This window comes from Dermacentor variabilis, chromosome 4 (assembly GCF_050947875.1).
Source record: "Dermacentor variabilis isolate Ectoservices chromosome 4, ASM5094787v1, whole genome shotgun sequence".
NCBI classification, from domain to species: Eukaryota; Metazoa; Arthropoda; class Arachnida; order Ixodida; family Ixodidae; genus Dermacentor; species Dermacentor variabilis.
The window spans coordinates 87,565,827-87,593,211 of NC_134571.1; the positions used below are offsets into that span (position 1 = coordinate 87,565,827).

General features: G+C 45.6%; 1 protein-coding gene across 1 annotated transcript in view; it reads left to right on the plus strand.

Annotated features, from left to right (window-relative positions):
• The window catches only part of LOC142578266 (cell adhesion molecule Dscam1-like), a 180,878-nt gene that overhangs the window by 140,399 nt on the left and 13,094 nt on the right, over positions 1 to 27,385 (plus strand). Inside the window, exons 11-20 of the mRNA XM_075687667.1 lie at positions 471 to 755; positions 8,193 to 8,312; positions 9,431 to 9,607; positions 10,593 to 10,740; positions 11,857 to 12,005; positions 14,305 to 14,436; positions 16,709 to 16,876; positions 18,140 to 18,210; positions 18,603 to 18,843; positions 25,547 to 25,639. Coding sequence (XP_075543782.1) covers positions 471 to 755; positions 8,193 to 8,312; positions 9,431 to 9,607; positions 10,593 to 10,740; positions 11,857 to 12,005; positions 14,305 to 14,436; positions 16,709 to 16,876; positions 18,140 to 18,210; positions 18,603 to 18,843; positions 25,547 to 25,639 — 1,584 coding nt within the window. The remainder of the gene's footprint in view (positions 1 to 470; positions 756 to 8,192; positions 8,313 to 9,430; positions 9,608 to 10,592; positions 10,741 to 11,856; positions 12,006 to 14,304; positions 14,437 to 16,708; positions 16,877 to 18,139; positions 18,211 to 18,602; positions 18,844 to 25,546; positions 25,640 to 27,385) is intronic.

A 27,385-nucleotide genomic window follows, 5' to 3' on the forward strand; every position in this document is an offset into this window, starting at 1 on the left:
TACCTTACCGTCCTTTCCATTCCTCAGTGTGGAATAAACACGGATGAATAAGGAGCTTGCAAACAAGACGGCTGCTGTAGTCTACATTTTTTAGTCTTTCTATCATATCCTTTTTTTTATCTTCCTTCTCCTCCTGCTCTATCAGCATTCCACTTTCACTCGCAATTAACAAGATAATCTTCCTCACAGGCGACAACAGCTGTGCTCATTACTTCCGTTGGAGCTTTTATCTTTGGCCGCAACAACTTCTTTCCCCACCCTCTTCCCCCTCACCCAGAATCAGAATCAGAATGATGCTTTATTGAGTTATTAAGTGTAATACATTATAGAAGCTACAGAAGGAGGTCCCAGAGCACAAGGTTCTATGGGGACCCAACGTCGGCGTCATAAGCAAGTGCTGGTATTCATACTGTACTATCGCATCCCATTTATGCTGCCGAAGCAAATGTGTCTGTACGGCAATTTCGCAGCCCCACCCGTTGTGAGCCCGTTCAGCTTTCCGGACGACCTGACCGAGGGCAAACGGGCTGGCGCTGCATGTATCGTTTCTGACGGGGACCTTCCCATTACCATCGAGTGGTTCAAAGACGGGCGGCCGCTCGACTCCGTGCTGGAGGCTTCGGTCGCTAAGGCCAACGACTACACGTCGTTTCTTTCCTTCACCGGCGTCCGTCAGCTGCACTCGGGCAACTACACCTGCGTCGCTTCGAACCCGGCAGCCTCGGCCAACTACACATCACCAATGGTGGTACAAGGTGGGTGGATACGTCATAGACCTAAGAACTTCCAGGGTGGCTAGCTCTTTCGTACTCATGGTAATTGAATCTAAATGTAGCATCGAGCAGAGATGGAGGCCCACGTCTCTGTATATCCATTTATTTGAACTGTGCAGTCTACATTTGTACTATAGCTGGTGCTGAGGACAAATATACCATGGTGATAAATTACAGAAAAGTGCAGTAACGCGCCATATGAAGGTTAAAGTGCTGGCTTTGACTGTGTAAGAAACTTGGTGTCCGGGGGCGTTTTCTGCGTGGCGAAGAACAGATTACACAAGACTATCGCGTATTCTCCTTCCTTAACGATTCCTAGTAGCAGCCATCACTCCCTCTCCGATGCACTCGATCCAGAAACTGTGCAGCGGGAAATTGGCCATGGTTATATCGGGATCTTACGCGCAAACCCAGATGGAATCATGAGGGCGTTTGCAACTGCAACTTTGCAATATTTGCAACTGCATTCAATTGGGGGTGATCACTGCTGCAAGAAACAGTAAAACAGAAAGCGGAGTACCGATAGTCTTGCTAAGTCTCGTCTCCACCGTATCCTCCGGTGGCGTTGTTATTGAAACATTTGATGCTCGCGCTTTACCTTCATATCTTAAGTGAATGTGTAAGTATGATGACAGGCAGCACAACAGGAATAAAGGCAGGTTGTATATGAAGAGTTGGAAGGGGTAAACGTCATCGTACTTGCAGATTCGTAAAATGCAGCAGATGGTTTTTCTGAAGAGAGCACTTCATCCGATGTAAAGCATGCACAAAAGTCGTGTAGTGTAGCAAATTTTTTTTTTACACGATTCTGACGCACGTGACAGATACTATAGTATACGTGGGCCAGACTAGAGATGTATCAAGCGAATATTGAAAGTGCACAACTATTTTGTTTCTGTAGTTCAAGATACTGTCAGCCATGTTTACTGCTGCGAAAGATACAGTTGCTGGCACTGTTTGGCCAGACCACAATGCTGCCTACTTTTGTCGCCACCAAATAACAGTAAAAAAATAATGAGCGATTCAACTCTGTGAAGGTGGTTGACCAGCGAAACTATTTACGACATGACACTGAGGTGACACATAATTTAGAACAAAGGTACGAACACATTTATTGTACTGATCGGTGGTCATCGTAATGATAGGTACGCATCACGTCATATCAAATGTTGTATCGTATCACCTCTCTTATTAAATGCGTAAGCATTTCTTTGCCTACCTAACAGGAAAGTTGTCCGTCACGAAAATAAAGGATGGCTCGTACCCCCATAAACAATAAAAAAAGATTGTCGACCTGGAAGTCTACTGATCTTGAAAATGGAGCTTATTGATAACTGATCTACTGAAAATACATATCCCAGTGAAGAGACGTATAAGCTTTTGCATAGAATGAAGCGAGTTACATCTAAATTTGGTATCTGAGTTGTTGCACACGCCGATTTGTTGACGGAGATAAAGAATCTGCGGAACTCAAGCTATAAACAGCTTCGCTGTAGAAAGTCAGAAGCGTATGCACGCATTATGTAAGGTATGGTGTGTACATTAACGCTCTAAATAATTAGTTATTCTTTCAGGGGCACTTGTTTAGAACGGATATTCTTAGTCAATAGTGCGCGTAAGTATCTGGCGTGATGGGTGACCATAACGTAGTTTCTGGCTTTCTTTCACCATTCATTTTTCTTTTAATTTTACTCTCTCGTTTTGTTATCCTGTTTCCCAGCAAGCAACTCTAATTGTTAATGGTGCATGAGTGTGTGCACCCTATTACATTGGCGGCGTTGAGCCATCGCTAAAAACAATATTAGTCAGTTCGTAGTTGCGCTTAAACCTGCCTTTTTTTGTACGGTCTGTCAGTTCAGTACTACAGAAGATAACGCATTGTTATTACGGGTCCTCCTCGGTGCCACATTTATCCATTTTGTTTGGTTGCATCTCAACAGGGCACACTTCAGGGAAAAAGTGGCATAATTTCAAATTTATACTTTTTGTGCGCAAACAAACAGGGACAAAGAATAGGGGCAACACAAGGACACAAGGATGCTTCAGTTCATAATTTTAAGGTATACTCAAGCTTTGATGTACGCCTTAAGTTCTTATATCACTGTGACATCGTCAGTCATCCTCTGTCCCCCAGCCTCTTCGGTCGACGTTCACACCTGATCATAAAACTAGCTGAGAGGGATCAATAACCAGCCTGTGGCATGTGCCAGCCCCGTGCTGCTGGTTGTTCAGGTTGTGACCCTACGTACGTTGCGGTGAGTTAGAGGAGAGATAAACTCCGAACTTGTCTCAGTGAGTTTTCGGAAACATTTAGTTCATTTGAAAAAAAAAATAATGACGGCAATGGCTTGGAAGGTTACAAATCTATACCCTTGAATAAAAAGCTTGCGTTCGTGCGGGAAAGTCCGAGTGGCTCTATGCACCTTTTATCTGTTGCCGTGCATTCCCGATTGCTAACCGATTAGTTCATGTGCAGCTTCAACTCTTCCGACATGCTTATGTAAGGGTATCCTGGTCGCACGTGTATCATTATGGCAAACACTTTGGGGAGGGAATAACTGTGTACTCCTAATTAACTCTTTAATTTACTACGTCAGTATCTAAATGCATAACCTGATTATTTCCGTTTATGCCGAGCGCACGTCGAGCGAGTTTCTTAACGTGAAGGTTGGAAGCCAGCTGTCACCTAATGCATAAGTATGATGACAATTCAGTACATAAATACGATGGTAATGCTCCGGAACTTTCTGGAAAACACGAGTTGTGTATTCAACATTTTGGTTGACTCAGTACAATTACGTTCGCTGAAGAATGAGTGTTCACCGGCTGTTGCAAAAAAAAAAAATGAACCAACGTAAAAACACGTCACAAAGTTTTTCACCCAAGTTGGATCATACTATTACTGAGAATGAACCGCGGAAGCTAAGGTATGTGTGATTTCGTAGTCTTCCCCGTACCGCTCAACTGAAATATTATTCTAATACACGCAAGAGCATACAATATTTATCGTATTTTCGATGATAAGCTGTTTAATTTTTCTTTAGAATGACTGTAATTCGGGAAAAATTCGGAGTGAACTTGTGCTAAACAAAGCGCGAAAGTGCGAAAAGAACAGTCATGGTAAGGCTGTGTCCTCGTCGTTTGCCTTGTGTCGTCCTTCCTTTGCGCATAGTTTATGGGCGCTGTAACGTAAAGCTATTCCAAGCTATTTCTGTTCGAATTCGGTGATCAGGACTCCATACTTGGCCAAGCGATTTTCGCGCCACCTCCACTTCACCAGTCTGTCACGCGAAGCTCCCCTTGTGATATGACGTGTACACACTGATTATGCTCCATTTGACCGAACAAACGAAGGATCATTATTTGTCATTAGACAACTTTTTCGCCATTAGCCCTCCGCCACTGCTCAGGAGTCTTCGGGCTGCGCCCATATTCGCCTCTCTTTCACGTGACTTCACAAACAAGCGCCATTTCACTGCGTCAAAGTGACGTGTATGCGTTAAAGATGCAATAATATGCCGAACAATGTTTTTTAGGAGCAGCCACCTATTGTCCCATTCCAAAAGGAATAGAAGATAGCTCTGGCACTGGGTACTCGGAGTTGCTGGGCATCATGAATTTATTTTGTCATAATACAAACATTTGCGTCGCAGTGTAACGTTACGAGCCCTTTTGACACGTATACGGCGTAGCTCCGCCAACCCTTCTTCCATAAGTATCCGTTATAGCATCATTTTTAACCTTATGTAGCATGCCGCTGCGATTTTCAAACAGCCTCCGCAAGCTAATCAAGGGGAAGTGGACCAATTTCAGACGGTGGCACCACTCCCTTTACCAGGATATCTACTTTGACTGCGCTCGCTCGGCCCCACCGAGACCCCCTCCACTTGAGCGTGATCGTCACCTCTTGTCAGCCAATCAGATAAGAAAAAAAAGCCGCTCAATGTAACAATGCTATTCGCTTTGAAAGCAAAAAAAATAAAAGACCTACTACAAACCAGGACAACTTTTGATTGGGCTCTTCAAACAACGCTGCTGGCTACCGTCCGATGTTTGCATTGATGGTTACGTGAATTCGACGTCAGGAGATTGGAATACTTTTGCCTTATAGGGGCCTGTAATGTTTCCTTTTTCTTAAGTATAATTCTGGACCCAGGAGCTCCCCTAATCTGCTTGAAAGTTTCTTCATGCTTGCGTATGCATTTTCACATGGCATTCTAAAGAAAACTTGCGGATAAATATTTTGCTGCTTGAAATGAGCGATATATTTTATTTATTCCTTACTCTGTATTTTATTCCTATACGATAATACTCATTCACGCGCCGCGAAGAGACGACGGTTGCTCTTGAGACAGGTTTTCTTTTTCTTTCTTTCTCTATTTTCTTTTTCTTTCTCTCACCGAAGCACTGCGGTTCTCTTCTAGCATATCGCCTTGATGCTCCTCTTAACTTCAGCGGTTTAACCTCATCAAACATACACGAGCGTCTCCATGTATTCTGCTGTGCTAACGCTGCAAAAGACGCTAACGAAAATAGTGGGGGAAATGACGAGAAGCGAGGAAACGTGGATCGAAAACCGTCAGCACTTACGGCGGCGTTTACTTTCCTGGCACTCTATTGTTTACAGTTGCCTTACTTTTCTGGGAAGTGCATACTTATGTTTGCTCGCAAAAGGTCCCCATCCTCTTGGCTCACTCCTTGCCTCCGGCAGCGAAAGCCGCGTCGAATGTAAATTGGGAACCCGCCGTGGTTTTAGTGGCTATGGTGTTGGGCTGCTAAGCACGAGGTCCCGGGATTGAATCCCGGCCATGGCGGCGACATTTCGATTGGGCCGAAATGTGAAAACACCGGTGTACTTTGATTTAGGTGCACGTTAAAGAACCCCAGGTGGTCAAAATTTCCGCAGTCCCCCACGATGACGTGTCTCATAATGAGAACGTGGTTCTGGCACGAAAACCCCCATAATTTACAATGCAAATTGGAAATGCCGAAACTAGTATGTGGCTGATTGTCCGGGCTTTGGCTCGTAGGTCTAACACTCACGGGCACATTAATCACTTAAGAATATAACCATTCTATAAACTTCAATGAGTCAGCGGAACTCTTGGAATTCTTATATAGACTCGCAGAGGTAGCGCAGTGGCTTTGGCAATGCGCTGTTAAGCCGGAGGATGCGAGACCAAATTCTAGCCATGGTGGCAGCATTTTGACGGGAAAGAAATGCAAAAACACCGGTTTGCCGTTCATTAGGTGCACGTCAAAAAACCTGAAATGGTCAAAATTTTACCGAAACAATAATGATATTGTGGTTTTGGCAAGTATTTTTATTATGGGGTTTAACGTGCCAAAACCACTTTCTGATTATGAGGCACGCCGTAGTGGAGGACTCCGGAGATTTCGACCACATGGGGTTCTTTAACGTACGCCTAAATCTAAGCACACGGGTGTTTTCGCATTTTGCCCCCATCAAAATGCGGCCGCCCCGGCTGGGTTTCGATCCCGCGACCTCGTGCGCAGCAGCCCAACACCATAGCGACTGAGCAACCGTGGCGGGTGTTTTGGCGCGTACAACCCCAGGATATAATTGTTTACTTCCCATGAAAAGCAAACACAACAGGATGTCTAGGCGCGTGCCAAGATTGTACAGTACAAATTTTACCCCAAGGTTCTGGTATCACCGTACAAATGAAGCACCATTCAAAGGCATTCGTTGCCCTCTTTAAAACCAGGGCAACTTAAGCGCTGACGTGTAAGTGATCCGTTGAAGAATGTAGCATAACATATCTTTGCTAGGAAAGAAAGCGCAAATATCTTTTTTGTCGGCATTACCTTTGGTGTTCGAGCTATCTGATGCGAAGAGTTCCGTATCTATTTTGTAAGTATTGTAGCCTTGTTCTTCATTATGAACAGTTTTGTGAGAATTATGAAATTCGTAGAAAGCTCCTCAGCATATGTAGCCCTCTTCTTACAGCAGTCAGCGCTGTTTTGACTTTTTCAAGTTCCCCGATGGGTTTAGCTCGTTCACTCCGCTGAATTTTGCACGTGCAGCTTATCTTTCTATTCCCTCTTTGCCGTCCGCCAGAGCAGGGTAGCTAAGCAGGAGCATTTCTGGTTAACATCTCTGACTTCTCTCTTTATTTTCTCCTCCTCCTCCTCCTGTACGTGTACCTGTATATATAAGAAGTCACTCTCTCCTCTGCACTGAAAGGGCGCAGTGCAAAATGAGGAATTGCGAAACTCCCATAGTCATTCTTCAAGCAGGCAACGAGGTAGCCACCATTCTTTATAGGCCTGTACCTGGTATCATCGCGACATCATGGTACCTCTTTCCGTTATGTAAGTGTGCTTAATCCATTTTCTTGGCGCTGGGCTCTTTCTGAGTGGAAACGCTGATTGGGTGTCACCAAGGGGCCTGTACTGCCTTGAAGCTGATAGCCGTTGTACCCAAACTGGCTTCTACCTGCAAACGGGGTTGCTTGTGAAGCATTCAGAGGCGAGAAAGGATGCGAGCCGTTCTGCGTTTTCATTGTTACTGTTGAGAAATGAAGAGCGTTTAAACTTGTTAGCGATTGCAACCGTTTAGTATATGTGCATCGGCTTGATCTCATGAAAGTCCTGTTTTGATTTCCAAAAGTTATTCGCAGCGAAGCCGACTAACGTTGATAGGCGCACTGCTCTACGGAACAAATTTCTTCTTTTGGCCCTGCGCTCATAAGTTCTCTTCGGCAGAGACAAGCTAGCAAAATCACTATAGGGTTATCAGCTACAAGTAGTTAATTCTTCCCGGTTTCTTTGCACAGCATAAAAGCTAAAATGTTAGCACAGACAAAAAAATGCCGTCACTTTGTCGTAAGACTTATTCAGCAAATCACAGTAACGATACCGAATACTGGAACAGGTGGCGCTTCCCTAATGATGACTCGACGTCCGCGGGTGACTACTTGAATGCAGAACTCTGATTGGTTAACTCAGTTCTAATGCCCCAAACGAACACCGGGTTTATGGAATCTAGACGCCGTATAGGAGGACGCTGATGAATGGCGGCTACGTGGGGTTGCTAAAGATGCTTGCTGAACACACTTTTTCGGAATCCAAACATATCCACTTCGAGCTGCTGCCGCTGGTAAGCAAACGTACGACCTGATGCTCAGCAGCACGTCGCCAAAGCCACGCGGCCTTGACACCGGTGGGTAACACAAAGGATGAAACACAGCTTCTCTTCTCTATAGGCGTTCTGTGCATTTGCATTTTTTTTTCACTTAAATGTCCTTTACTATCAAAAATAATTTGATGCTATAGTTTACCAGAGCTCCACCGCAATGAAGCCTTCAAAATAGACTGCTGCCTCTAAGTTAAGAGGTTGCAAAGCAGAAGCTCTATACCCGATAGATGCGCTTTGTTTTCTTTTGTTGTTGGTAGTGACACCCAGGTGGCGTCATGAGCCTGTGGATAAGGCGACTATTATGGGCCAGGCGGTGACCTTCGACTGCCAGGCTGACGGTTTTCCAGTGCCCGTCATTCGATGGAAGAAAGCGAACCGTAAGTATCGACAAAAAGTGTATCACTGAATAAATGATACGGCGGACATATATGGTTGCAGAAAATTCCTTGTCCACATTGTCAGGCCTGGTTCTGGCCCATTAACTGGGCCATTCGTCCCCATTGCGACGCAGTCCATGTCATTTCTTTTCATACGGCTACGCATATCTGCGTCAATTTCCTGGCAAATTAGAGCAGTTGACGCAATCCATTTATTCCGTAAACAAGTTGTTCTTCATTGAAACTCCATACGTAGGCGACATGCATAAAGCCCACATTCACAAAAAAGCTCTTACGGTGGAGTTTTTCGCAAGAGAAAAGTCTGGCCAATCGTGATGTTGGACATATTTTTAATGAACGCGGCCTACCAAAGGCAAAGAGTACTTGCGAACGAAATACTTTGTTAATTCGGCCCTAATTTATTTCAGGCAACATGTAAGTAACGTAGACTTTGAACACCTATTCATTGCCTTATGAAGTATACGAGCGGAAGTGTTTTGTCTTCTATGCAGACATCTCTTCCCGCGCCTTGTACCAGTTCTTGAACTGGCAATCTCTCCTGAATTCAAAGTATGTAGATAGGTGCAGCTGTCGGACCACTTAAGAGAATTTCTAAAAAAAATATCGAAGATGCGCCGCTAGGAAATTTGAAAGAGACCAGCGTACTGCCTATGCAAAGTAAATTAGCATGCAGTCAATAGTAGATTTTAGGCTAAGTGTAGCACACAGAAAATGAAATAGAAGTGCTCTATAGTTTTGAAAATGCCTAAGCGATAGCAGGCGCAGTATAAAAGAACAGGAACACTGCATTTCTTTTCATAAAAAAAGGTTGCTCGTCCCTCGCACATACGCCAATGGCGTTTGACTGTCTACCGAGTGACATTCCAGCGCAGTATTTTAATCTCACAGTGAGCCTTCCTTTTACGCTTGACATAGCTAAAGATGTCGGTGAACGGCCGTTTTTCCGTTATGTCAAGCCGTACCCTTTATGGAGTAGCCGAATGGCCCGAACTAAAATTCAATACGAATAAACGTCATAAGGCCACGTTGTTATTCACAGGACAACCACCGAGAACGGATACATTCTTATTTCTATTTTGCATCTGTCTTTTCACCAGGCTCGGAAGGCGGCCGCGACTTCTCCGTGATCATCAGCAACGCCAACGTGCAGATTTTGGAGAACGGCTCGCTAAGCATCCGCGAGGCCGACACCACCGATGCCGCACATTACATGTGCCAGGCATTGAATGGTGTCGGGCCGGGCATCTCCACCGTGGTTAAGCTGGACGTGCATGGTAAGTGTCAGCAGATGAGAAGCCACACCTCTGACTCATTGATTTCGGTAAAACTGAAATCGCCATTCTTTATTCTTTTCTGTCACCTTTTTTTTTTTTGCATTTCCTTAGGAAATGCGCAAAGCAAGAATGTCGAGATGTAAACTTCAAAAGGAAAGGCGAAAGCTGAACGAGAAGTGGGTTCCGTGTGCTAACCTAGGAAGGACAAGATGGACAAAAATAAAAGAAGAGAATCGGTGTTGCAGCCCGGCGCATTGACGATGGACACACTCGAGAATGTGTACACCATGAACATGGTCGTTCACTAATATCTATCGATTTAGGCATTGTATGAACGTATTTCTTTTCTTTCTGAAACAGATACATCTTAGCTCCATCAACATTTATAGGGATGAAATAAAGTCGACGATTTTAAATCTTAACGGTCGTGACCTAGTATACACCGCATCAGAAAAAAGAGTAAGGAGTGAACAACTGAAGAACCGTATCCCGATAACACCCGGTGTAACAGATAAGTATCGCGAGCGGGAGTATAGCAGGAGCAAACTAATGGATGGTAGAATCTTTGAAGTAGACGAGAGCGCTCTCGGAGTTCGGCAACATGTTTGAAATCGGATAAGAGCGGTTGTGTTATGGCGAGTTTTTCAGATTGTCTATTACACAACATTTATTCCCAGAGCACATAAAGGTCATTGCGTCAGTGGGCAACGTGTGAGAAGGCCCAACTGTAGCGTGACGGTTACCTTTTCATCGTCACACGAAGCTTTCATTTATTCAATGGGAAGTCATCTCTAGAAAAGATAATAAAAGCTAGTCCATATCCTGCGTACAACCTCAGCAACTGCGGCATGCTCCCGCAGTGGTCTTTGCCAGTGTCACACCCGTTGCGGCGATATGACCACTGCGAGAGCCTGCTGTCGCAGTAAATGACTTCAGTTTATTCGCTGAAACCTGCAAGTTTCTCTATGCGTCCGCTAATTTGCAGTGGCTGCACACTTCGAGCGCAAGTTCCAGGCGCTTACCGTTCGTCGCGGTGAGAGCGTAGCGCTCACCTGCCGTGCCGTCGGCGAGCCGCCCATCACGGTCACCTGGACGAGGGACAGGCACGCCTTTAGCCCGACAGCGGAGCCAAGGTAGGCATTTCCTTATTGAGCCGAAAGATGGTTGCAAGAAGATAAAAAAAAAGGAACTACTATGCCTTGGGGCTGAGTCGATCCGTTCGGTACTGGAAAAGCAGTCACAATGTGCAGGCCTCTGACGAAGCAAGCGCCCGGTGTCAAGACATGGCCTTGCGCATGCGCGTGCTCACGGGCCTTCCGTTATGTCAACACCTGGCGAGCCTGCTGTCGAAATCACGATGGGTGCAATAGGTTACGCTGGTAGAGTGATGTCTGTTTTTGCCGGCACAATGTGCCGTTCATTGTTGCACGTCACAACGGTTAGATCATTCAACGCTCTCCCAGCGTAATCTTCTTTGCACGCATCGTGATTTCTATACAGCAGGCTGCCCAAAATAGGCCGCATTTGCAGGCCTATGAACACGAAATGACGCGTATGTGCAAGGCCATGTCCCGACACCAGGCGCTTGATTTCCTAAAATGCCGGTAACTATTTCATTGGACATTGTTTTCAAAACCTAATATTTTCTGGAGTTGGCAAATATGGCTTCAATATGTTATTGTTTGTTTGGATATAATACGCGAAATAGTGCGAATCGCTTCCTCTAATTGCGTAGTGGTGTATATTTAAAATCTTGTCAAAGGTTAGCTGGGACGCACTACATCAGGCGCACAGCTGTGTACCTGATCCTTGCCGCTGTAGATTTGACCCAAAGAAATTTAGTTCTTGGACTTTACATGCAAAAACCCCGATATGGTCATGAGACGCGCCCTAGTGCGGGACTGCGGGTTCATTTTCAGTATACTTCCAGTAAACTACGGGTATCCAAAGCACAGTGCATGGGTGTTTTTGCACTTTGCCCCCGCTGAAATACGGCCACCCCGGCCGGGATTTGATCCCGTGATCTCCGGCTTAGTAGCTTAACGCCAAAACCACCACGCTACCATTGGCCACCTCGGTGAGTAAACGTCCACCGACTAGATAGCAAAAGGCGTTGCGAGAGCGCGCTGTACAGAGCCCACAACAAGATATGCGCGAGTGAGATGCCCACTGCTGAGGCTGCTGGCGCAAGACGATCGCAAGCGTAACCAGATACAACGCCTATGTATCATCTTCGTTAAAAACTGCAGGTATGTGGTGGAGGAAAAACCGGGAACCGACGCCCTCGAGTACGTCGTCCGCATCCCAAGCGTGGACCGCAGGGACTCTTCGCTGTTCAGCTGTTACGCCGAGAACGCCTACGGAAGGGACGACACGAACTTCCAGGTCGTCGTCCAGGGTGGGTGGGTGTGAAAGTATATCTGCTGCCATCACTAGGACTACTTTTTATCCCTCATAACCCTTCCCCCTGCGCAGGGTAGCCAACCGGAACTACCTCTGGTTAACCTCCCGGCCTTTCTCTGCATTATTTTCTCTCTCTCTACAGAGAAAGAAAGAGAGTGAGATTGCCGAGCTTTAAGTGCCAAAACCGCGAAATGATTATGAGGCACGCCGTTGTGAAGGGACTAGGGAAATTTTAACCACCTGGGGATCGTTGACGTGCGCCCGATTCCCGGAACACGGGCATTTTTTGCATTAGGAATGCGGCCGCTGTGACCGTGGTATAATCCTGCAATGTCGTGCTTAGCAGCGCAACGCTTGAGCCGCTAAGCTAATACGGCGGGTAGGAGTGCTTTATGTCGTAGTAGTATTTCCATTAGAAATTGCACAGAAAACTAAATGGCGTTAAAATACGGCTTCTAACGATTGCCAAAGCCTTGGCCGTGAGCGTTCGTGTACACATATTTCAGCCTGTGTAAGTATATGTGGTTGTGTTACAAGTTTGAAATAATTCGACTTTTATGGAAGTGCCTCGAGCGGCCAGTCGCGCGGAAATTTTGCGTGCATTAGCGGGTTTCTCTAATGCCTCTAAAACATTTTTATGCAGTACGTATCGGGAAAAATAAAGCTGTGTCGGGAGTTCTCTTATGTTCTACAATTTTCTCATTCACACTTTTCATCTATATTATTTGAGAAATCAATAAATTATTAATACTAATTATGTAATTAGGCGGAATGCAAAAAAAAAATACTCTGAGTATATCCAAGCGGCGGCAAACAACCTTAACTTGATTTTGTCCAGCTACTTGGAATGTGCATATTCTTTAAGCTTTGGCCCAAGTTACGTGGCACAACCAGTATAAGTAGGGCGTTTCGCAGTGCAGGTGAAAGTGACGGGAACGATCCCTAATGTACATTCAGGACGGCATTCTTGCAGTTGCCTCTCAGGTTGTAGTGCGGTAACGATGTTGAGGATAGCAATGAGCTACCTTCTATGCACCTGTGCATAGAGGCACAGCTGAGGACCATTCGGTCCTCACTTTATGTGAGAGGTCAGGATCTAATGCTTGAGTGTTTAGACAACGCTCTCGTCAAAATATGATTTCTGACGACAGAAACAAAGACCCCGAATATTAATTTGCAGGTGGCCAAAACAGAATGTAGAGTGACGGAAAAGATACCTAAACAAAGCGTACACTATAGCGGAAAGACAACAGCGTTTCTTATCGGCCGCAAGGCGCGTGAATTGCTTGCAAAGACGTCGAGTAAGGTCAGTGCAAGCATCTCGCCGACATGCTAATAACAACTGTACTAAGACAATGAACGCGCATCGCGAACTAACCTTAGTTTTAACCTCATTCCAGCACATCATTAAGAAAACGAAACGTTAATGGGATGCAGTGCACTTAATTATCAGCTATCTAACCTTGGCCGCAGGAGCAACAATGCTGCTCAAAACGTGTTGTTTGGTGGGCACAAGATGTCGCACTAGTGGCCTTCAGCACCGCGCTCAAATGCACATTTCTGGTGCGACATGTATAACGCCTGCGGAATAGTTTGTAGTTCAAGCATTGACTTTCAAATGTGGGCGAGTTTATTGATTTTTAAATAATTGTATTCTTCATTTATATAATACTTAAACGCATCTGAGCTAAAGGAAGAACAGCGTTTTTCACAAGTATTTTTCGAAATGCGGGCAAGGCTGACCGCCAGGTGCGACTTGAGCCCCTTTCTGCTTGGTCAGCTGTCATGAATCATGGGGAAGGGGGGGGGGGGGGTGTTGCACCTAGCGGCCGCGGCGCGACTCATAAGCGCAGGCACGCGCTAAAGCTAGTGTTAAGCAACACCCCGCGTCGGTGATCTTCGAGGCAATGTGAGATATATATGTGCTCAATAGTGATATATAACGCTTTATGAGTTGCGTGATCAGCTTGCTTCACAAAATAATGCTGATATCCAACTGGCAGGCCCCGTTTTTTTTGCTTGCTTGCTTCCTTGCTTGCTAGCTATATCATGGCATGTGCCCTACTACAGGAGATCGGCCGAGAAGCCGGCAGTTGTTGCGACTCAGAGAGTAGAAGTCTTAGTTCTGTTTTTCGTTTTTCACAGTTTGCAGCCTGCATGGAGCGCGTCGCTATATTCCCAGAGTAGAAATTGAAATCCAGGTAATATTGCATTGCGAACAGATATACGCTTCGAGAGAAACATATACAACGTTGCCTTTACGCTCCCGTCTACTGAACGCATCGCCCAATCAGAGCCCCCGGACAAGCCACGTGGTCTGGAAGCAACGCAGACGGCGAGCCGTGCTGTAACACTGTCCTGGTCGCCTCCCTACTCCGGGAACAGCCCCGTGCTCAAGTACCTGCTGGAGCACAAGCGGAGAGATGGTGAGCACTAAGATACCTGGGTAAAGGTATATCACTGAGATTCTTTTTTTTTTTCGGCTGTCGCCTTAAGTCTACCTTTTTTTTTTAATTTCTCCTTACATTTCAGCTGGATACAATCATTCGCGCCATTACATATCAGCAATTCCTTCATACACATGACGCTTGACGACTACCAGAGAAACCTTCTCGGTCAGCAATGGGGTCCTGCAGCACTTACGCTTTAGGAATTTACGGAAGGTAAAAAAAAATATCTGCGCAAAAATCCAAATAAACAAATTTCAAAATTAAGTGATCAACAAGAAAGCGCTGAGTTAGCTTTTGTTGTGAATTTGCTCTGTAGAAACGCCCTTCTTGTTCGCTACTAAAAATTTAATCTAATAATCACTTCGAGGCATCACCTTATGACTAGGCAAAAAGAAACAATTGAAATTGATTTTGAACTGTTGATGGATAGGTGCGCTGTAGAGAACACGTGGAAACAAAACAACAATATACGAAAAACCGAAAGCTAGACTCAATACAGTCAGTTTCATGCAATCTGTGTTGTCCGCTCGCTTATAAATCGACTACTGTAGAGAAACAGAACTAGAACTACTCTGACCACTTCATTTCCTTCTGTTGTATATAGCACTTTATAAATATTTTTTTAAATGCTTTGAGTACTCCTTGTCTTCCACTTCCTCCATTGTCACTCTCGTAAAAACAATATACAGAGAACAGAAGAGGGCAGGAGACGCCCACGTAAACCGATACCAGTGTCTGCTGGATGCCACCCTGCGATATTATTGCGATAGCAAATATATGGACACTCCAGGCGCATTTCTGCCGTCGGCGTCGACACGAGGTTCCGGATAAAGCCCAAGGGCATTAGAATCGTCGCCGCGCCGTATGTTGTATATGTGAGTGAAAGCTTGCGAAGGGGAGCCAGTGATCGCGGCTCAATTTCGCACCCGCAACGGACGAAAGTGGGGAGGAAGCGCGCCGCCTTCCGCCACGAACAAGGCTTCGGGTGGCAGGTAGAAGCCCGGGGGTGGGGGGGGGGGGGGAGGGAGCGCTCTTTTCCGGGCGGCCCAGGCCAATGCCATCCAGGTGGCTTCGCCCAGGCGGGCGCGCGCGCCCGGACGGTCTGGTATATCTGAAAGCCATCTGTGACGGGTACGATGTCCGCGATGCGCTGTGTTTTCGCGCCCTAGTTCGCATTGATGCGAGAGGAATAACACGAAGGTCAATTCGTTCGCTGCTGCTGCCGCGTTTCCTCACTGCAGCGTTTTGACACCGAGTTTCCGAGGTCATCGAGTGAGAGGTGTCCATGTTTGCTTGTGCACGCGTGAAAACATGCTTGTTAATTCAGTTAGTACGCCTATGTTTACAAGTTTATACGCCCGATAAAACTAATATCCTGACTTCGTATAGCTGCTCACTAATTTGCTGTCGCAATCGATGCTTCCCCTTTCGGGCGAAACGGCGACTTTCTTTTTGTTTTGGTCTTCTTCCCGGAGCAATTTCAGAAATCATCACTTGCCATGCGCCCGTAACTAGTGCTCTTCCAATGTATCTCTACGCCTTATTTCTTTTTACCACATTAAAAGCCGACTGACAATACATTTTGGACCACGTAAAAATGCCTAGTTTCAGATATTGCAAATGTGGGGCAACAACTGTGTGCTAAATTTTACTTTTTATATAGAGATGCCACGAAAAGATAATAAAAATGATGATATTTGATACCTAAACAGAAATAAGAGAGCGTCGTCATTGCCGCTCGCCGGAAATCGGGCACTGATCCAGAACGCTGAGAAGCATTACAGCATGGCTTCACGGCACCGCATCCGAGATCAGGCGCTGCCCACGGCGTGGCCACGATCTCGAGGGAAGCTGGGAGTTTTGCGTCATATCCACTAACCATCAAGTGAAAGCGCCTTCTTCTTAGGTGTTTTTCAAAAGCTGTTGTTCAGAAAATTAGTCAATTACCGAAACTGAAACTTTGTCAAGATGCCTTGAATAGCACTCATCCATAAATAATTTCACCGAAGTGAAGTTTTCTTGTAGTTGGCTTTTGGCGCTCTTCACCCGCTGTGGCTAGCCAACTGGGACGTGGGTCTGGTTGACATTATTTTTAAACTTTCCTTTATTTTACGAGGAACGTACAATTTGCAAGTTGATAACGATCCACCACTGCAACATACTGCCTCTCTTTGTGTCTTGTCGTTCTTGTGGTTACGATTATGAGATGTTTTGTATAATGTTGGTTTTGGGCTTTGTCTTCTTTCAGGTTCCTGGGAGCATGACTCGCAAATAACAGCCATTGAGTCTACCGAATTCTCACACGTGGCAAGTGGGCTACGCCCGAAGACGAGCTATGAGTTCCGGCTTAGGGCAGAAAACGCCATTGGAGCCAGCGACCCTAGTGACACGCTTGTCCTCATTACAGAAGAAGAAGGTATTCCTAGTTGTTTTTATCATAGTGCCATACACTTTGTCCTAGCCAGTTATAGTGTGTTCCAGAGGGAGAGCAAGCAGGATAATTCACAGCTGCTCGGAAAGCGATGTCAAAAAAAAAAAAAAGAAAACCACGTCACGCTTGGTGCTGATACCGCTACCGGCATGAGATAGTACATTTTGCGAGTAGTTTGCAGCTGTAGGCTTTCTACAAGCCACTGGGCTAGCCACACGGCTTTAAAGTGCTGCAACATTTTGGAGTTGTACACGCGCACCTTCTTTGTCAAATCATCATCATCATCATCATCATCATCATTATTTTAATCATCATCCCGTTTGTCATGCCCATCCCTTTTCTCCAGTGTAGAGTAGCAGGCCAGAGCGAGCTATAACTCAGCCTTCTGTAGGTAATTTTCGCTCTCTCTCGTGTGCTCCTGTTCTCCCGCCAGAATGTGCCTTAAATTTCCCACTCTTCAGCATAAAATATTTCTGACTGGTAAGATCAGAGGCTGTGAAAAGGCTAGTTATCGTACAGAGACGTAACCGATAAAAGACGAGGGCATTTCAAAACATTTTCCCAGCATTTTGACGTTACAGTCTAGTACCTTGAGACCAACAATCAAGACGAGGCGAGCTATTTTTCATGGCACGTGGAAAGTACGAAGGTCGTGGGACACATAATAAAATAAATATATTAATAAACTGGGCACTTTATTTCCGCCTCTACTGTTTTCAGTATGACAACCGGAACACTCGGACTCGCCAGCACTACGACTGGAGCACTTGAGTGTTTTCGAGAAGACGTGCCAAACATGCTGTCCGATTTTTTTTTCTACACGTGACAAAAATAATCATAACATTTCTGAACTAAGATATAAGAGGATGTTTTCGGTTGTAGCTTCTTTCCTTTGGGCTTTAGTTCACCAACTTTTTGTAGATAGAGAGATATGCACGCAATTTTGGAGGAAATATAGATCAGCTTGGCTGTACTGAGACAAATGGTACTGATAGAAATTTCAGCCAACTGAGTTTAGCAGTAAATGTGCTTCAAATGGAGCTACTGAAGTCGAAACTGCGATTGGCTATTAGGTTGAGAAATTAAATATTTAATTATTTATTTATTGAAGGAAGACTTAACGTACAGATTGCTTTAGTAGGGATTACTGTTTCACAACTAAACTCATGCGAACAATTTCATTAATTGTAAACCTCAACATTATTAGAGGTAAGAGCAGGTTCCTCAATGAAGAATGGTTTAACGCAGCTCCAACTGGTGCGCCACGAGATATCAAAGTCACTCCGACTGGTTCCCGAAGCCTGCACGTCTCTTGGAAGGTAAGCACTGGTTTCGAGGGCCAAAGTGTCAGGCGGTTACTGTGATGAGCTCTTGACGGGTAGCGTACTGTTTTAGTACACTAGTGCGATGCTGGTAAAGTGGAAGGTAAAGCTCTACCCCGCAAATACTTAACAATTTGTTGTGTTGTCGGCGCATTAGCCAATCAACGCAGAAAGTTTGTGCAGTGCTTGCGACGATTAGTATTTTTTGGGAGTCGTGATAAACGACTATCCGCCATTATTATACGATTTCTATAACACGTAGAGGGCGCGACACGTCGAAGCCACAAGATATAAGGTGGCGAAGGAGAATAAACAAATCGGCGCTATATACTTACTGACGACGATGCTCTTGTATACCAATTGATCCTTCCCTTTTCCGAATTCGACAGCCGCCGTCGGACGAAGAGTCCAACGGTTTGGTTCAGGGTTACTACGTCGGCTACCGCGTTCGCGACGCGAAAGAGTCGTTCTCCTACAAGACGCTGGAGAGCTCTGCTGCGTCGCCGGTGCAGCAGTGCGAGCTGACGGACCTGAGGCGCAGCAGCCGGTACAGCGTCGTCGTGCAGGCATTCAACGCCAAAGGTGCGGGACCCGCTTCGGAAGAGGTCTTCTCCCAGACTTTGGACATCGGTGAGCTCTATTCTCGACATTTTTAATGCGTTTGCATCAGGAGTGTCCAAGTGGAATATATATATTGTGCTTCAGCTACCTCTAGCCGGAGCTTAAGAATATACCGATGTGCTCTAAGACAACGCGACTAAATGCATGTTGCTAATTTTTGTGTGATAATTAGATAATTAGTCAACATTAATTAACCAACTTTTGAAACAACGAAGCTGGAAAAAATTCAAATTAGGAAGTTGCAGAGCGGTTTGCAAAACGCCCGAATAAACAGTTTCTGTCTTTCTATCTATTAAGTATTAGTGTTTTTAGCTTACTGATGGTGCCCGCCAAATAAAAGAACGCCACGTGACATGCCCGCTTGCGCGTCGGGTTGCACTGCTTTCAAGCGTTCCGCGTACACACACACACACACACACACACACACACACACACACACACACACACATATATATATATATATATATATATATATATATATATATATATATATATATATATATATATATATATATATCACCCCGCATCTTCGCTCCTCGAAGATGCGGGTGATGTGTCGCGCGAGTTGCTGAACGACGCTTTGTAGTGTGGCGAACGCAGTTTGAACATCGGATCATGGACCTCAAAAAGGGATCCCATGTAATGCTAATGCATTTCTCTAGCATTTGTCACTACATCGCCACTGAATTCTTTTCTTGTTATCTCTCTATTATACCACATGAAATGTTGCTCTGTGGGCGAAGAAACACGCGTTACCTTAGCGAGCAATCGGTATCTCAGTTGGCGGCAACTACAGTGGTGATAGACACGCAGGAGGCAATGAAAGATTGGAATAAGGCCATTGGAATGGGCTCGAATATTTATTGACTACAAACACATGAGGACACTACGCAGTTTAGACAGGGAATGAATAGAGGAAAGTAAAAATTTTTTCTTTTCATTACAATAGCAATTATATGGACACCGCAAGTTCTTTTTTGCCGTCACCGTCCGCGTCACTGAGATGTTCCCTATAAATTGCAAGGGCGATAACCCCGTCACCGCGCGTCGTATGCTGTATGCGCGAGTGACAGCATGCGAGGGAAGCCGACGATGGCGGCTCAATCTGGCGCGCGCGAAGGAAGAGTACAGCAAATGCGCCGTTTTCCGTCTCGCGAGAGGCCGCGGGGGGATGGGAGGGAGGGAGGAGGGGGTGGCGTTGGGCTCCTGCAGCGACTGCGTGTCTCGCGACTGGGCGCAAGGGGAACTGAGGATCGCGGCTCAATCTCGCGCGCCATACACGGAGGAAAGTGGGGTGGCAGCGCGGGAAAGAAGAGGAGTCTTCGACTCCGCCAACAAGTGCGTACTTTGCACTGCCGCATGCGGTCGTGCGCGCTGTATCTTGGAAGGCATCTGCACACGGCTCATCCGTTTGTGCGTTGTCAGAGTAGTCGAACGATCTCTCCGCTGTCACCAGTTGCAATGGTTGTAGGTGTTGTAGGAGTATCGGAGGAACTTGGGGGGACAGGACTAGGCGAGCAGGACTCATTTACATATTATTTACATTAGAACAAGAGATACATTCGACAGTCTAGCCTGGCTCCCAAGTGGAGCACGCAAGACGAAGCATACAGCATGTGAGCACGAAGCTCCAAACACGCCGCTTCTCGAGCACGGGCGTACCGCTCACGAGCACGATCACAGAGCACGAACTAGCGAGCACCCCTAGGTCCCTAGGTGAGGGAAACGTTCGAGTCATCGTAGCCGAGCCGCCTTTGAGCGAGAGGGCTTACACACACACGTACGCCCAGCTTTCACTGCCCCCACCGAGGCCAGACGGGCTTCGCAGAACTCGTGGCTTACGTCTTGACCAAAGGACGCGCCTCTTATTCTCCAAGCTGACCCCTGCAGCGTGGCCGCCGGTTCTCTAAGGTCTTGCCTCTTGAAAGGCGCGTGGGAAGTTGCCGCCAGATACATTCCCTCAGGAACTCCCCCGCTAACGGCAGACCAGGTCGGCGGTGGCGGGTTCAGTAACATGCCTGGTTCGTCGAACTCATCTCGGCCTTCCCGCGAGGGAGAGTCGCTGACGCGGCGTATTGTCCTCCGAACACAGTAGACTTAGTGGCGCCATTCGACTGGAGAATGACGGTGGCTTCCCAGAAAATGCCAACCTTGCCGCTGCAGCTGGCTGAGAAACCCTGCATATTGGCACCTCGGCAGGCCATTCCTAACAGCGTGTTGGGTTCTCGGTGCTCTTGCCGTTGAAGCGATAGTTACCACGAAGGTCACTTCGCTCGCTGCTGCTGCAGCGCTTGCTCACACCATTTTTTGGCAGTGAATGTACGCGCTCATCAAGTGTGCTATGCTCATGTTTTGTTGTGCGCGCTGAATCCATGTTTGTTAATGAAGTTAGTAAGCGAAGTTTCCTAGTTGATACGGCTGATAATACTACTATTCTTACTTCGTATAGCTGAGTACTAATTCACTATCGCAATCGATGTTTCGCCTTTAGGGCGAAACGTTTTTATTTTGAGATTGTCCTATCCTAAGGAATAGGACAATGTATCTGGACGAAAATGCAAATTTCCGCAAGTTGGAGCCAAGCCAACACGTTTCTAATTACTCCTGCTATATGTTCTACCATCGATCAACCGTGGTGCCTATCTTACTGTCCTCTTTCGTGCGTGTTTTCGTATGTGCCCGAGATTCTAGACCTGGGAGCGTTGCCGACCGCCAATAATGGCCATGGTGGCAGTTCAGGTGCCGCAGCCAAGTAATGCGTGCAAGCATTCTTCGCCATCGAATAGTATTCGCGTACTGTGTGCGGAACGCCGCTTCTGAAAGTATTGGCTTGTAGCCCTGCCGTCTTGCATTTATCTCAAGTTAAAGTGCTCATAAGGAGCACCTCTAGCTGGGGCGCTCTTTATCGGCGATACCATTTCGAAACACGATTTACACTTGTCATGCGAAAAACGAGAGTGCAGTGAGGCGAAACAGAAGAAATGCGGTTGTCAACGCTACGTTGTCCGTTGTACAAATAATAATAGGACACTTAATAAAATGAAAAATTGGGCTAGTTCGTTTACGCTAAGCATCATGGTAAGTAACACGAAGTTTTGTGTTTTGTAAGTTATAAACCTCAGTTGCAGTGTAGCGCTTTGTGTGTGTCTCTTCTTGGTTCTTACGTGTCGTTTTTGTTGCGCTGCTTACGAACATGCTTAGTAATGGGAAAAAAAAGTACCGAAAGCGAGAAAAACAAAGAAATCTCCAGACACCAGGGACCTTTATGAGAGTGGCTTGTTGGGCTAGTTGGTACATGGTTATTCTAGGAGAGTGCCAGCAAACTAGAAAAAAATAAAAAAAATCGAGAAGCAGACATGGGCAGCCACCTTTCTATCACTTGGCCTATGTCTGCCTCTCGATATTTTCCCTTTTTCGAGTTTGCTGGCATTCTACGAGCATAAACAGGGGCCTTCTTTATTCGCTAAAGTAATTTCATTAGAACAGCACTTTTTAACCCCCTGCTCTTGGATAAATCAGATTTTCTGATGACGCGATCCGCTCTCCTCCCTTAGGTACTCCCGGAAAACTTTATGAGAGACACTGCAAGCTTTGGGGGAGGGTTGTATATGCTGCGGATGAGGGCTGCTGCAACGCATAGATACGTAAATGTCCTCCAGAATTCCCCATCGAACACAGTTCTTCGGCTGTATATAGAAAAGCAATGAAGCTTAACATTGGTAGGGTTTAAACGCGAGCCCTTGTTTACGAAGACATGTACTGCAAATGGCTGTCGTGGCATGTCATTCGGACATACTTGATTTGACAGCGGAAGTTTTGTCAACTTATGCGGCAGGACGTAGAGAGCGCCGATCATATCTTTTTTTATGCGAGAAACTGAGACGAAATCACGTCCAACGGGAATCAAATACGTCTTACGAGTTTTATGAGCTATAGTTGAGGCCAAGCAAAGTCGGTGATTTGAAATCCTGCATGATTACATTATAGAATGTCAGAAAACTTGTCTCACTAAGTGCGTACGTGGTGCTGTCAAAACAAACAGTCAGGCTTTTCCGACATGCAGGGGTTCATACGACGGGAAAAGTGAGGCTTTATTTTGGAAACTGAGGTGGCCCGGAACAGTTCTTAAAAAATACGGGGAAAAATGTCTGTGTTGTAAGAAGGCCTCGCATTTTCTTTAACGAAAAATTTCGCGAACACTCAGCGTTCGAACTATTCATAACTTTTTCGCTCCTCTGCGGGGGTCGCTTGATTCCATTTTTTCTTGGCTACTGTAATCAAAGCCGCAGGTTTTCGCGTGCTTTTAGTGGCTGACGTTCATGGCGCTCTTTTCAGTGTAGCGATGCTCCATCATGAATACCTCCATCGTCATTTTATCCTCCACGCCTATGCCTAGAGAACGCAACACGCTCTCCTTGCTCGTTTTGTGGTCTGTGCCATCGAGCTCATTGTGACTCCCCCCCCCCCCCCTTTTTTTTTTTAAATATGAATATAGAGAGGATGGTGTAAATAGATTACAAGTTGCTCACCTTTCTTTGTTTCTGCATATTATATCGTTGCCTCTGCATTTTCACGTAACTTATGTATATATTTCGACTTCATAATCACAAGTTAGTTTTAGTACGTGAAAGACAATTCAAATTACAGCCTATCTTATACAACACACACGTGAGCGCCGCATGCGGCGTGGCGTCGTGAACGTGCATCTGTTCTACAGCCAGCCGCTATAGTTTGCTCTGTAGCAAACAATACATAAATGAGACTGGACAACAAATTCATACAACACTCAAAGGTCACCGCGCGGATACAAAATACAATTGACTTAAAGCAGTAGCCAGCCACTTCAATGAACATGGTCATATATTCAACAAAGCAATGCTTTATATACTACACAGAAATTTCCGCTCACCTCGCGACAGTAAACATACGGAATCATACCTCATACACAAGTTTAATTGCCTACACCCTACGGAAATTAATTTGGCACGTGGCAACTTAGAATCTTTAAAAGCGGTAACTTAAATCTGAAATTCTCATGTCATAAACCAAAGGCACAAGACATATTATGCCACCAGCTAACCATAATTCCTTAATCTCACCTATTCCTCCATTTCGAAAACTTTTTCCCTGCCTACTACTGAATTTATTATACACTTCCTTGTTTTTACGTTTATATGAACTGTACGAACCACTTTTCCCAAGTACACCTGCCTCCGTCGGCTTCTGCGCACGTCACCTTCCTATTTGTTATACCGGTTTCGGTCCACCTCCTTTTGTCTGTTTTAATCATATATTTTTTGAAACACCCTGACCAACACATTCCAAAGTCCCAGACACCAGTATACCTTTTTCGGCGCCTTAGCCACAGAGGGTATCGCCATTTCTGTACACCGCCGCAACGACACCTACGTTGAGCTACTGGTCCCTTGAAAGGCCATGCCGCTGCCTTTCAGTTACCCCTCGAATTGCACCGCAGACTCCTTGTCGCCATCAAAAATCCTTCAAAATTATTCGACGCATTTGCTGCTACGCTACTAAAGTCACTATTTCAACTGATGTCTTTTTGGGTCTCTTTTGTTACTCGCGCACTGACCGCCTGACCGGCTCTTCTAAAGCCACAAGAGCATGCCGCCAACGACGCCCCTGAATTCTCCCTAACATCTCGCTTCCCCAACACTCTCCCATGCCCCTCTTTTTAGTTTCTTGTTCTTTTTCCCCTCTTGGTGTCCCCCCTTCTTTTTCCCTCCTTTGCTTTCTCTTCTCTCCGCCTTCCCGCTCTTGTCTCCTCGTCTTGGGAACCACGCTCACAGACGTCAGGCGACAGCGCTCATTCTCTTTGAAGTCGCTCCCTTTACAACCAGCCGCCACCGACAACAACCGCTCGTGAAGTCACTGCACTAACTCTTTAAAACTAACATGCCGAGGATGACGACGTCGCCTTTGACGAAGATAGGTCAGTTCCTCCTATCGAAACGTTGGCCAGCCTTTCTGAGGCAATTTATCCCTGTTTATAACCATTATACCACAGTGTGCTATTCCATCTGTCAGCCCCTTTCTTGATTTTGTTGGGAGTGTGCATTTCTGTCATACATCATTGTACTTATACGACCATGTACGTTAAGAGACTTGTGAATATTTCATGTCTGTAGATTCGTAGTGTCTTTAGAACTTGCTTAAGGTGCTTTAGTGTGCTAAACGAATCAGCGTATTGTGAACCACAGTGGTGATGATTAGTGTAGTGATGACTTGAAATGTGTCCTGCGCGCCCTGCAGCTCCGGTATTTAGGTGTCTGGAAGAATCTGTAATCTTGGGTTTTGTCACTGCGATTACAATTTTAGGGATGAAATGTTCAGGATTTTTATTTGTTCCATTTTTTGGCAGGACAGGCCCTGTTTAGTGGATCAGAAACTCATGTTTAAAGCTGTTAAACTCGGTAGATAAGTTAGGTACATGTTTGAGCGAGTTGGCTGCATTTCATGAAGGTAGGCTTTTGTCCACAAACTTGAGAATGAACAAGGCAGCCTCGAGAAACACATGCGCTTATGTTTGTCAAGTTTCGTTCTCTAGTTCGTGTGCACAAGCCTACCGTCACGGGTTGGCAGATAAGTTTAAAGTTCCGAGCTGCTTGAGAGTTGACGCATATTCCGCTTTTGCGGCACTGCCGATGCGACTGCGCTTCGCTTTGTTTGGTCCCGTTGTTTACCCACCCAGATGCCCCTGCTGCGCCGCGGCTGAAGATGGTTTCATCAACATCCTCTTCAGTGCACCTGAGCTGGGATGTCGAGAGAGAGCAGCCGATAAATGGTGAGCAAGCCATTCTGGTAGCGAGAACGAAAGTGTAGTAATCCCGCGCGCGGGCAGTAAATAAATAAATGGTTGAATAGGTTTCAGAATAAGCCATGGTGCATCACGCTTCCTCGATGATGTGCCGCGGAAAAATATAGCTGAACTGTTTACGCATTATTTGACAATATTTTCCGCGTCTCTTATATTCTTTAAAGTTTTGCGTAAGGGCAGCATGCTTTCCCTTTCAGCGGAAGCGGAAGTTGGGGGAAAATAGCGAGAAATGGGTCGTTGTGCAAATAACGACGAAACAGCACTGTCTTTTGTATACATATACGCAGAGGGTTCCAGTTTTTGTCTGTTCATTTTTCCTCTTATTTTGTTTCTGCTTTAAAGAGCAGTGTTCGCAGCAAATCACGTAATATCCACCTGTTCTCATTTAATTCTTTCGGATAGACGTAGTAAGTTTCGCAAATGGTACAGGCAGAATATTAGCGTGCCCGGAATTTAACAAATTACAAAAAACAAAGATACTATGCTATAGCAAACTCCTCGCATCACCAAGGTAGCAGCACGAATTTCGCAACGAAAAGTTGCCTGTCAAAAGCTCTGTCGCGTCACTGACGCACTTGGAGGATTCTGCATAAAAGCAAGCTATTTCTTCACACCATCACTTCACGAATGTACAAGCCCTATAGACTGACGGACTAATGCAAACTCTGTATAGGTTGAAATTAGCACGGCGACCATTGCGGCGTCAGCATGCTTTTCGTGAATTCAGTTGCCTCACACAGCTCACGAATGTTGGCTCCAAAACTGGCCTCATTTTCTTGTCGATCCACATCTGCACGTCTGTTTAGAGCACCTTCGAACTAAGCAGGGTAGCCAACCGGAGATAATCTCTGGCTAACCTCCCTGTCTTTCCTTTGCCTTTCTCTCTCTCTCTCTCTCTAACTAAGCAAATAACTACTAGCCGAGGCGAACAGACGAGGAAAAAAGAGGGCGATGCAAGAGATATAAGTGATGGACTGTCTACACCCGGCCACAAAATATTACGGACCTTGAAATCTGAGAAAAAACTGTATATCTCCACATCCTCACAACGCAGCCTGGTACTTGCATTTCGGGCCTCGACTCAAATATGCTAACAATATAGTCGTATACAGTTTTACTGGCTACTGCTGCAGGCTGCTCGGGAATTGAACGTTTTTCTAAGATCCTGTGATCCGTAAACTTTTGTGGCCCAGTGCACGTCGAGTGATAACGTGCTGCTGGGGATCCGATGTTCAGGAACATTTCGCTGTGGAACGCCGAGGATGTTTCGCAGTGGAAATTTATTTTTTCCGTGTTTCTTAATTTTTTTCACGTCATGCTTTTCAAAAAGCTGTTGGCCTATCAAGTGGCCTCACCGCTAAAATTGCCCAGGTTAAAATAAATAAAAAGGAATTCTGGGTTTCGCCAGTGTGAGATTACGTTGCCCTACAAACATCAAATGAGTCATATACATATACGCTATTGCTGACATTTCACAATTGACATATCATACTACTGTGTGTTGTACACGTTGCGCAAGCCTTTTCAACAAAATTACGCCCCCTACTAATTACGGTGCTCAAATGCTGAGATTCACGCTTTATTCTGTTTTGAACATACATGCCGAAAACCGCCATGATGTTAGCCGCAAAGGTGAAATACAAGCCCTTGTTTTTAATCTAGTTTCATTGCTTCGCAATGATTTACTAGAGGTCGATGTCTATGCGCCCTTAT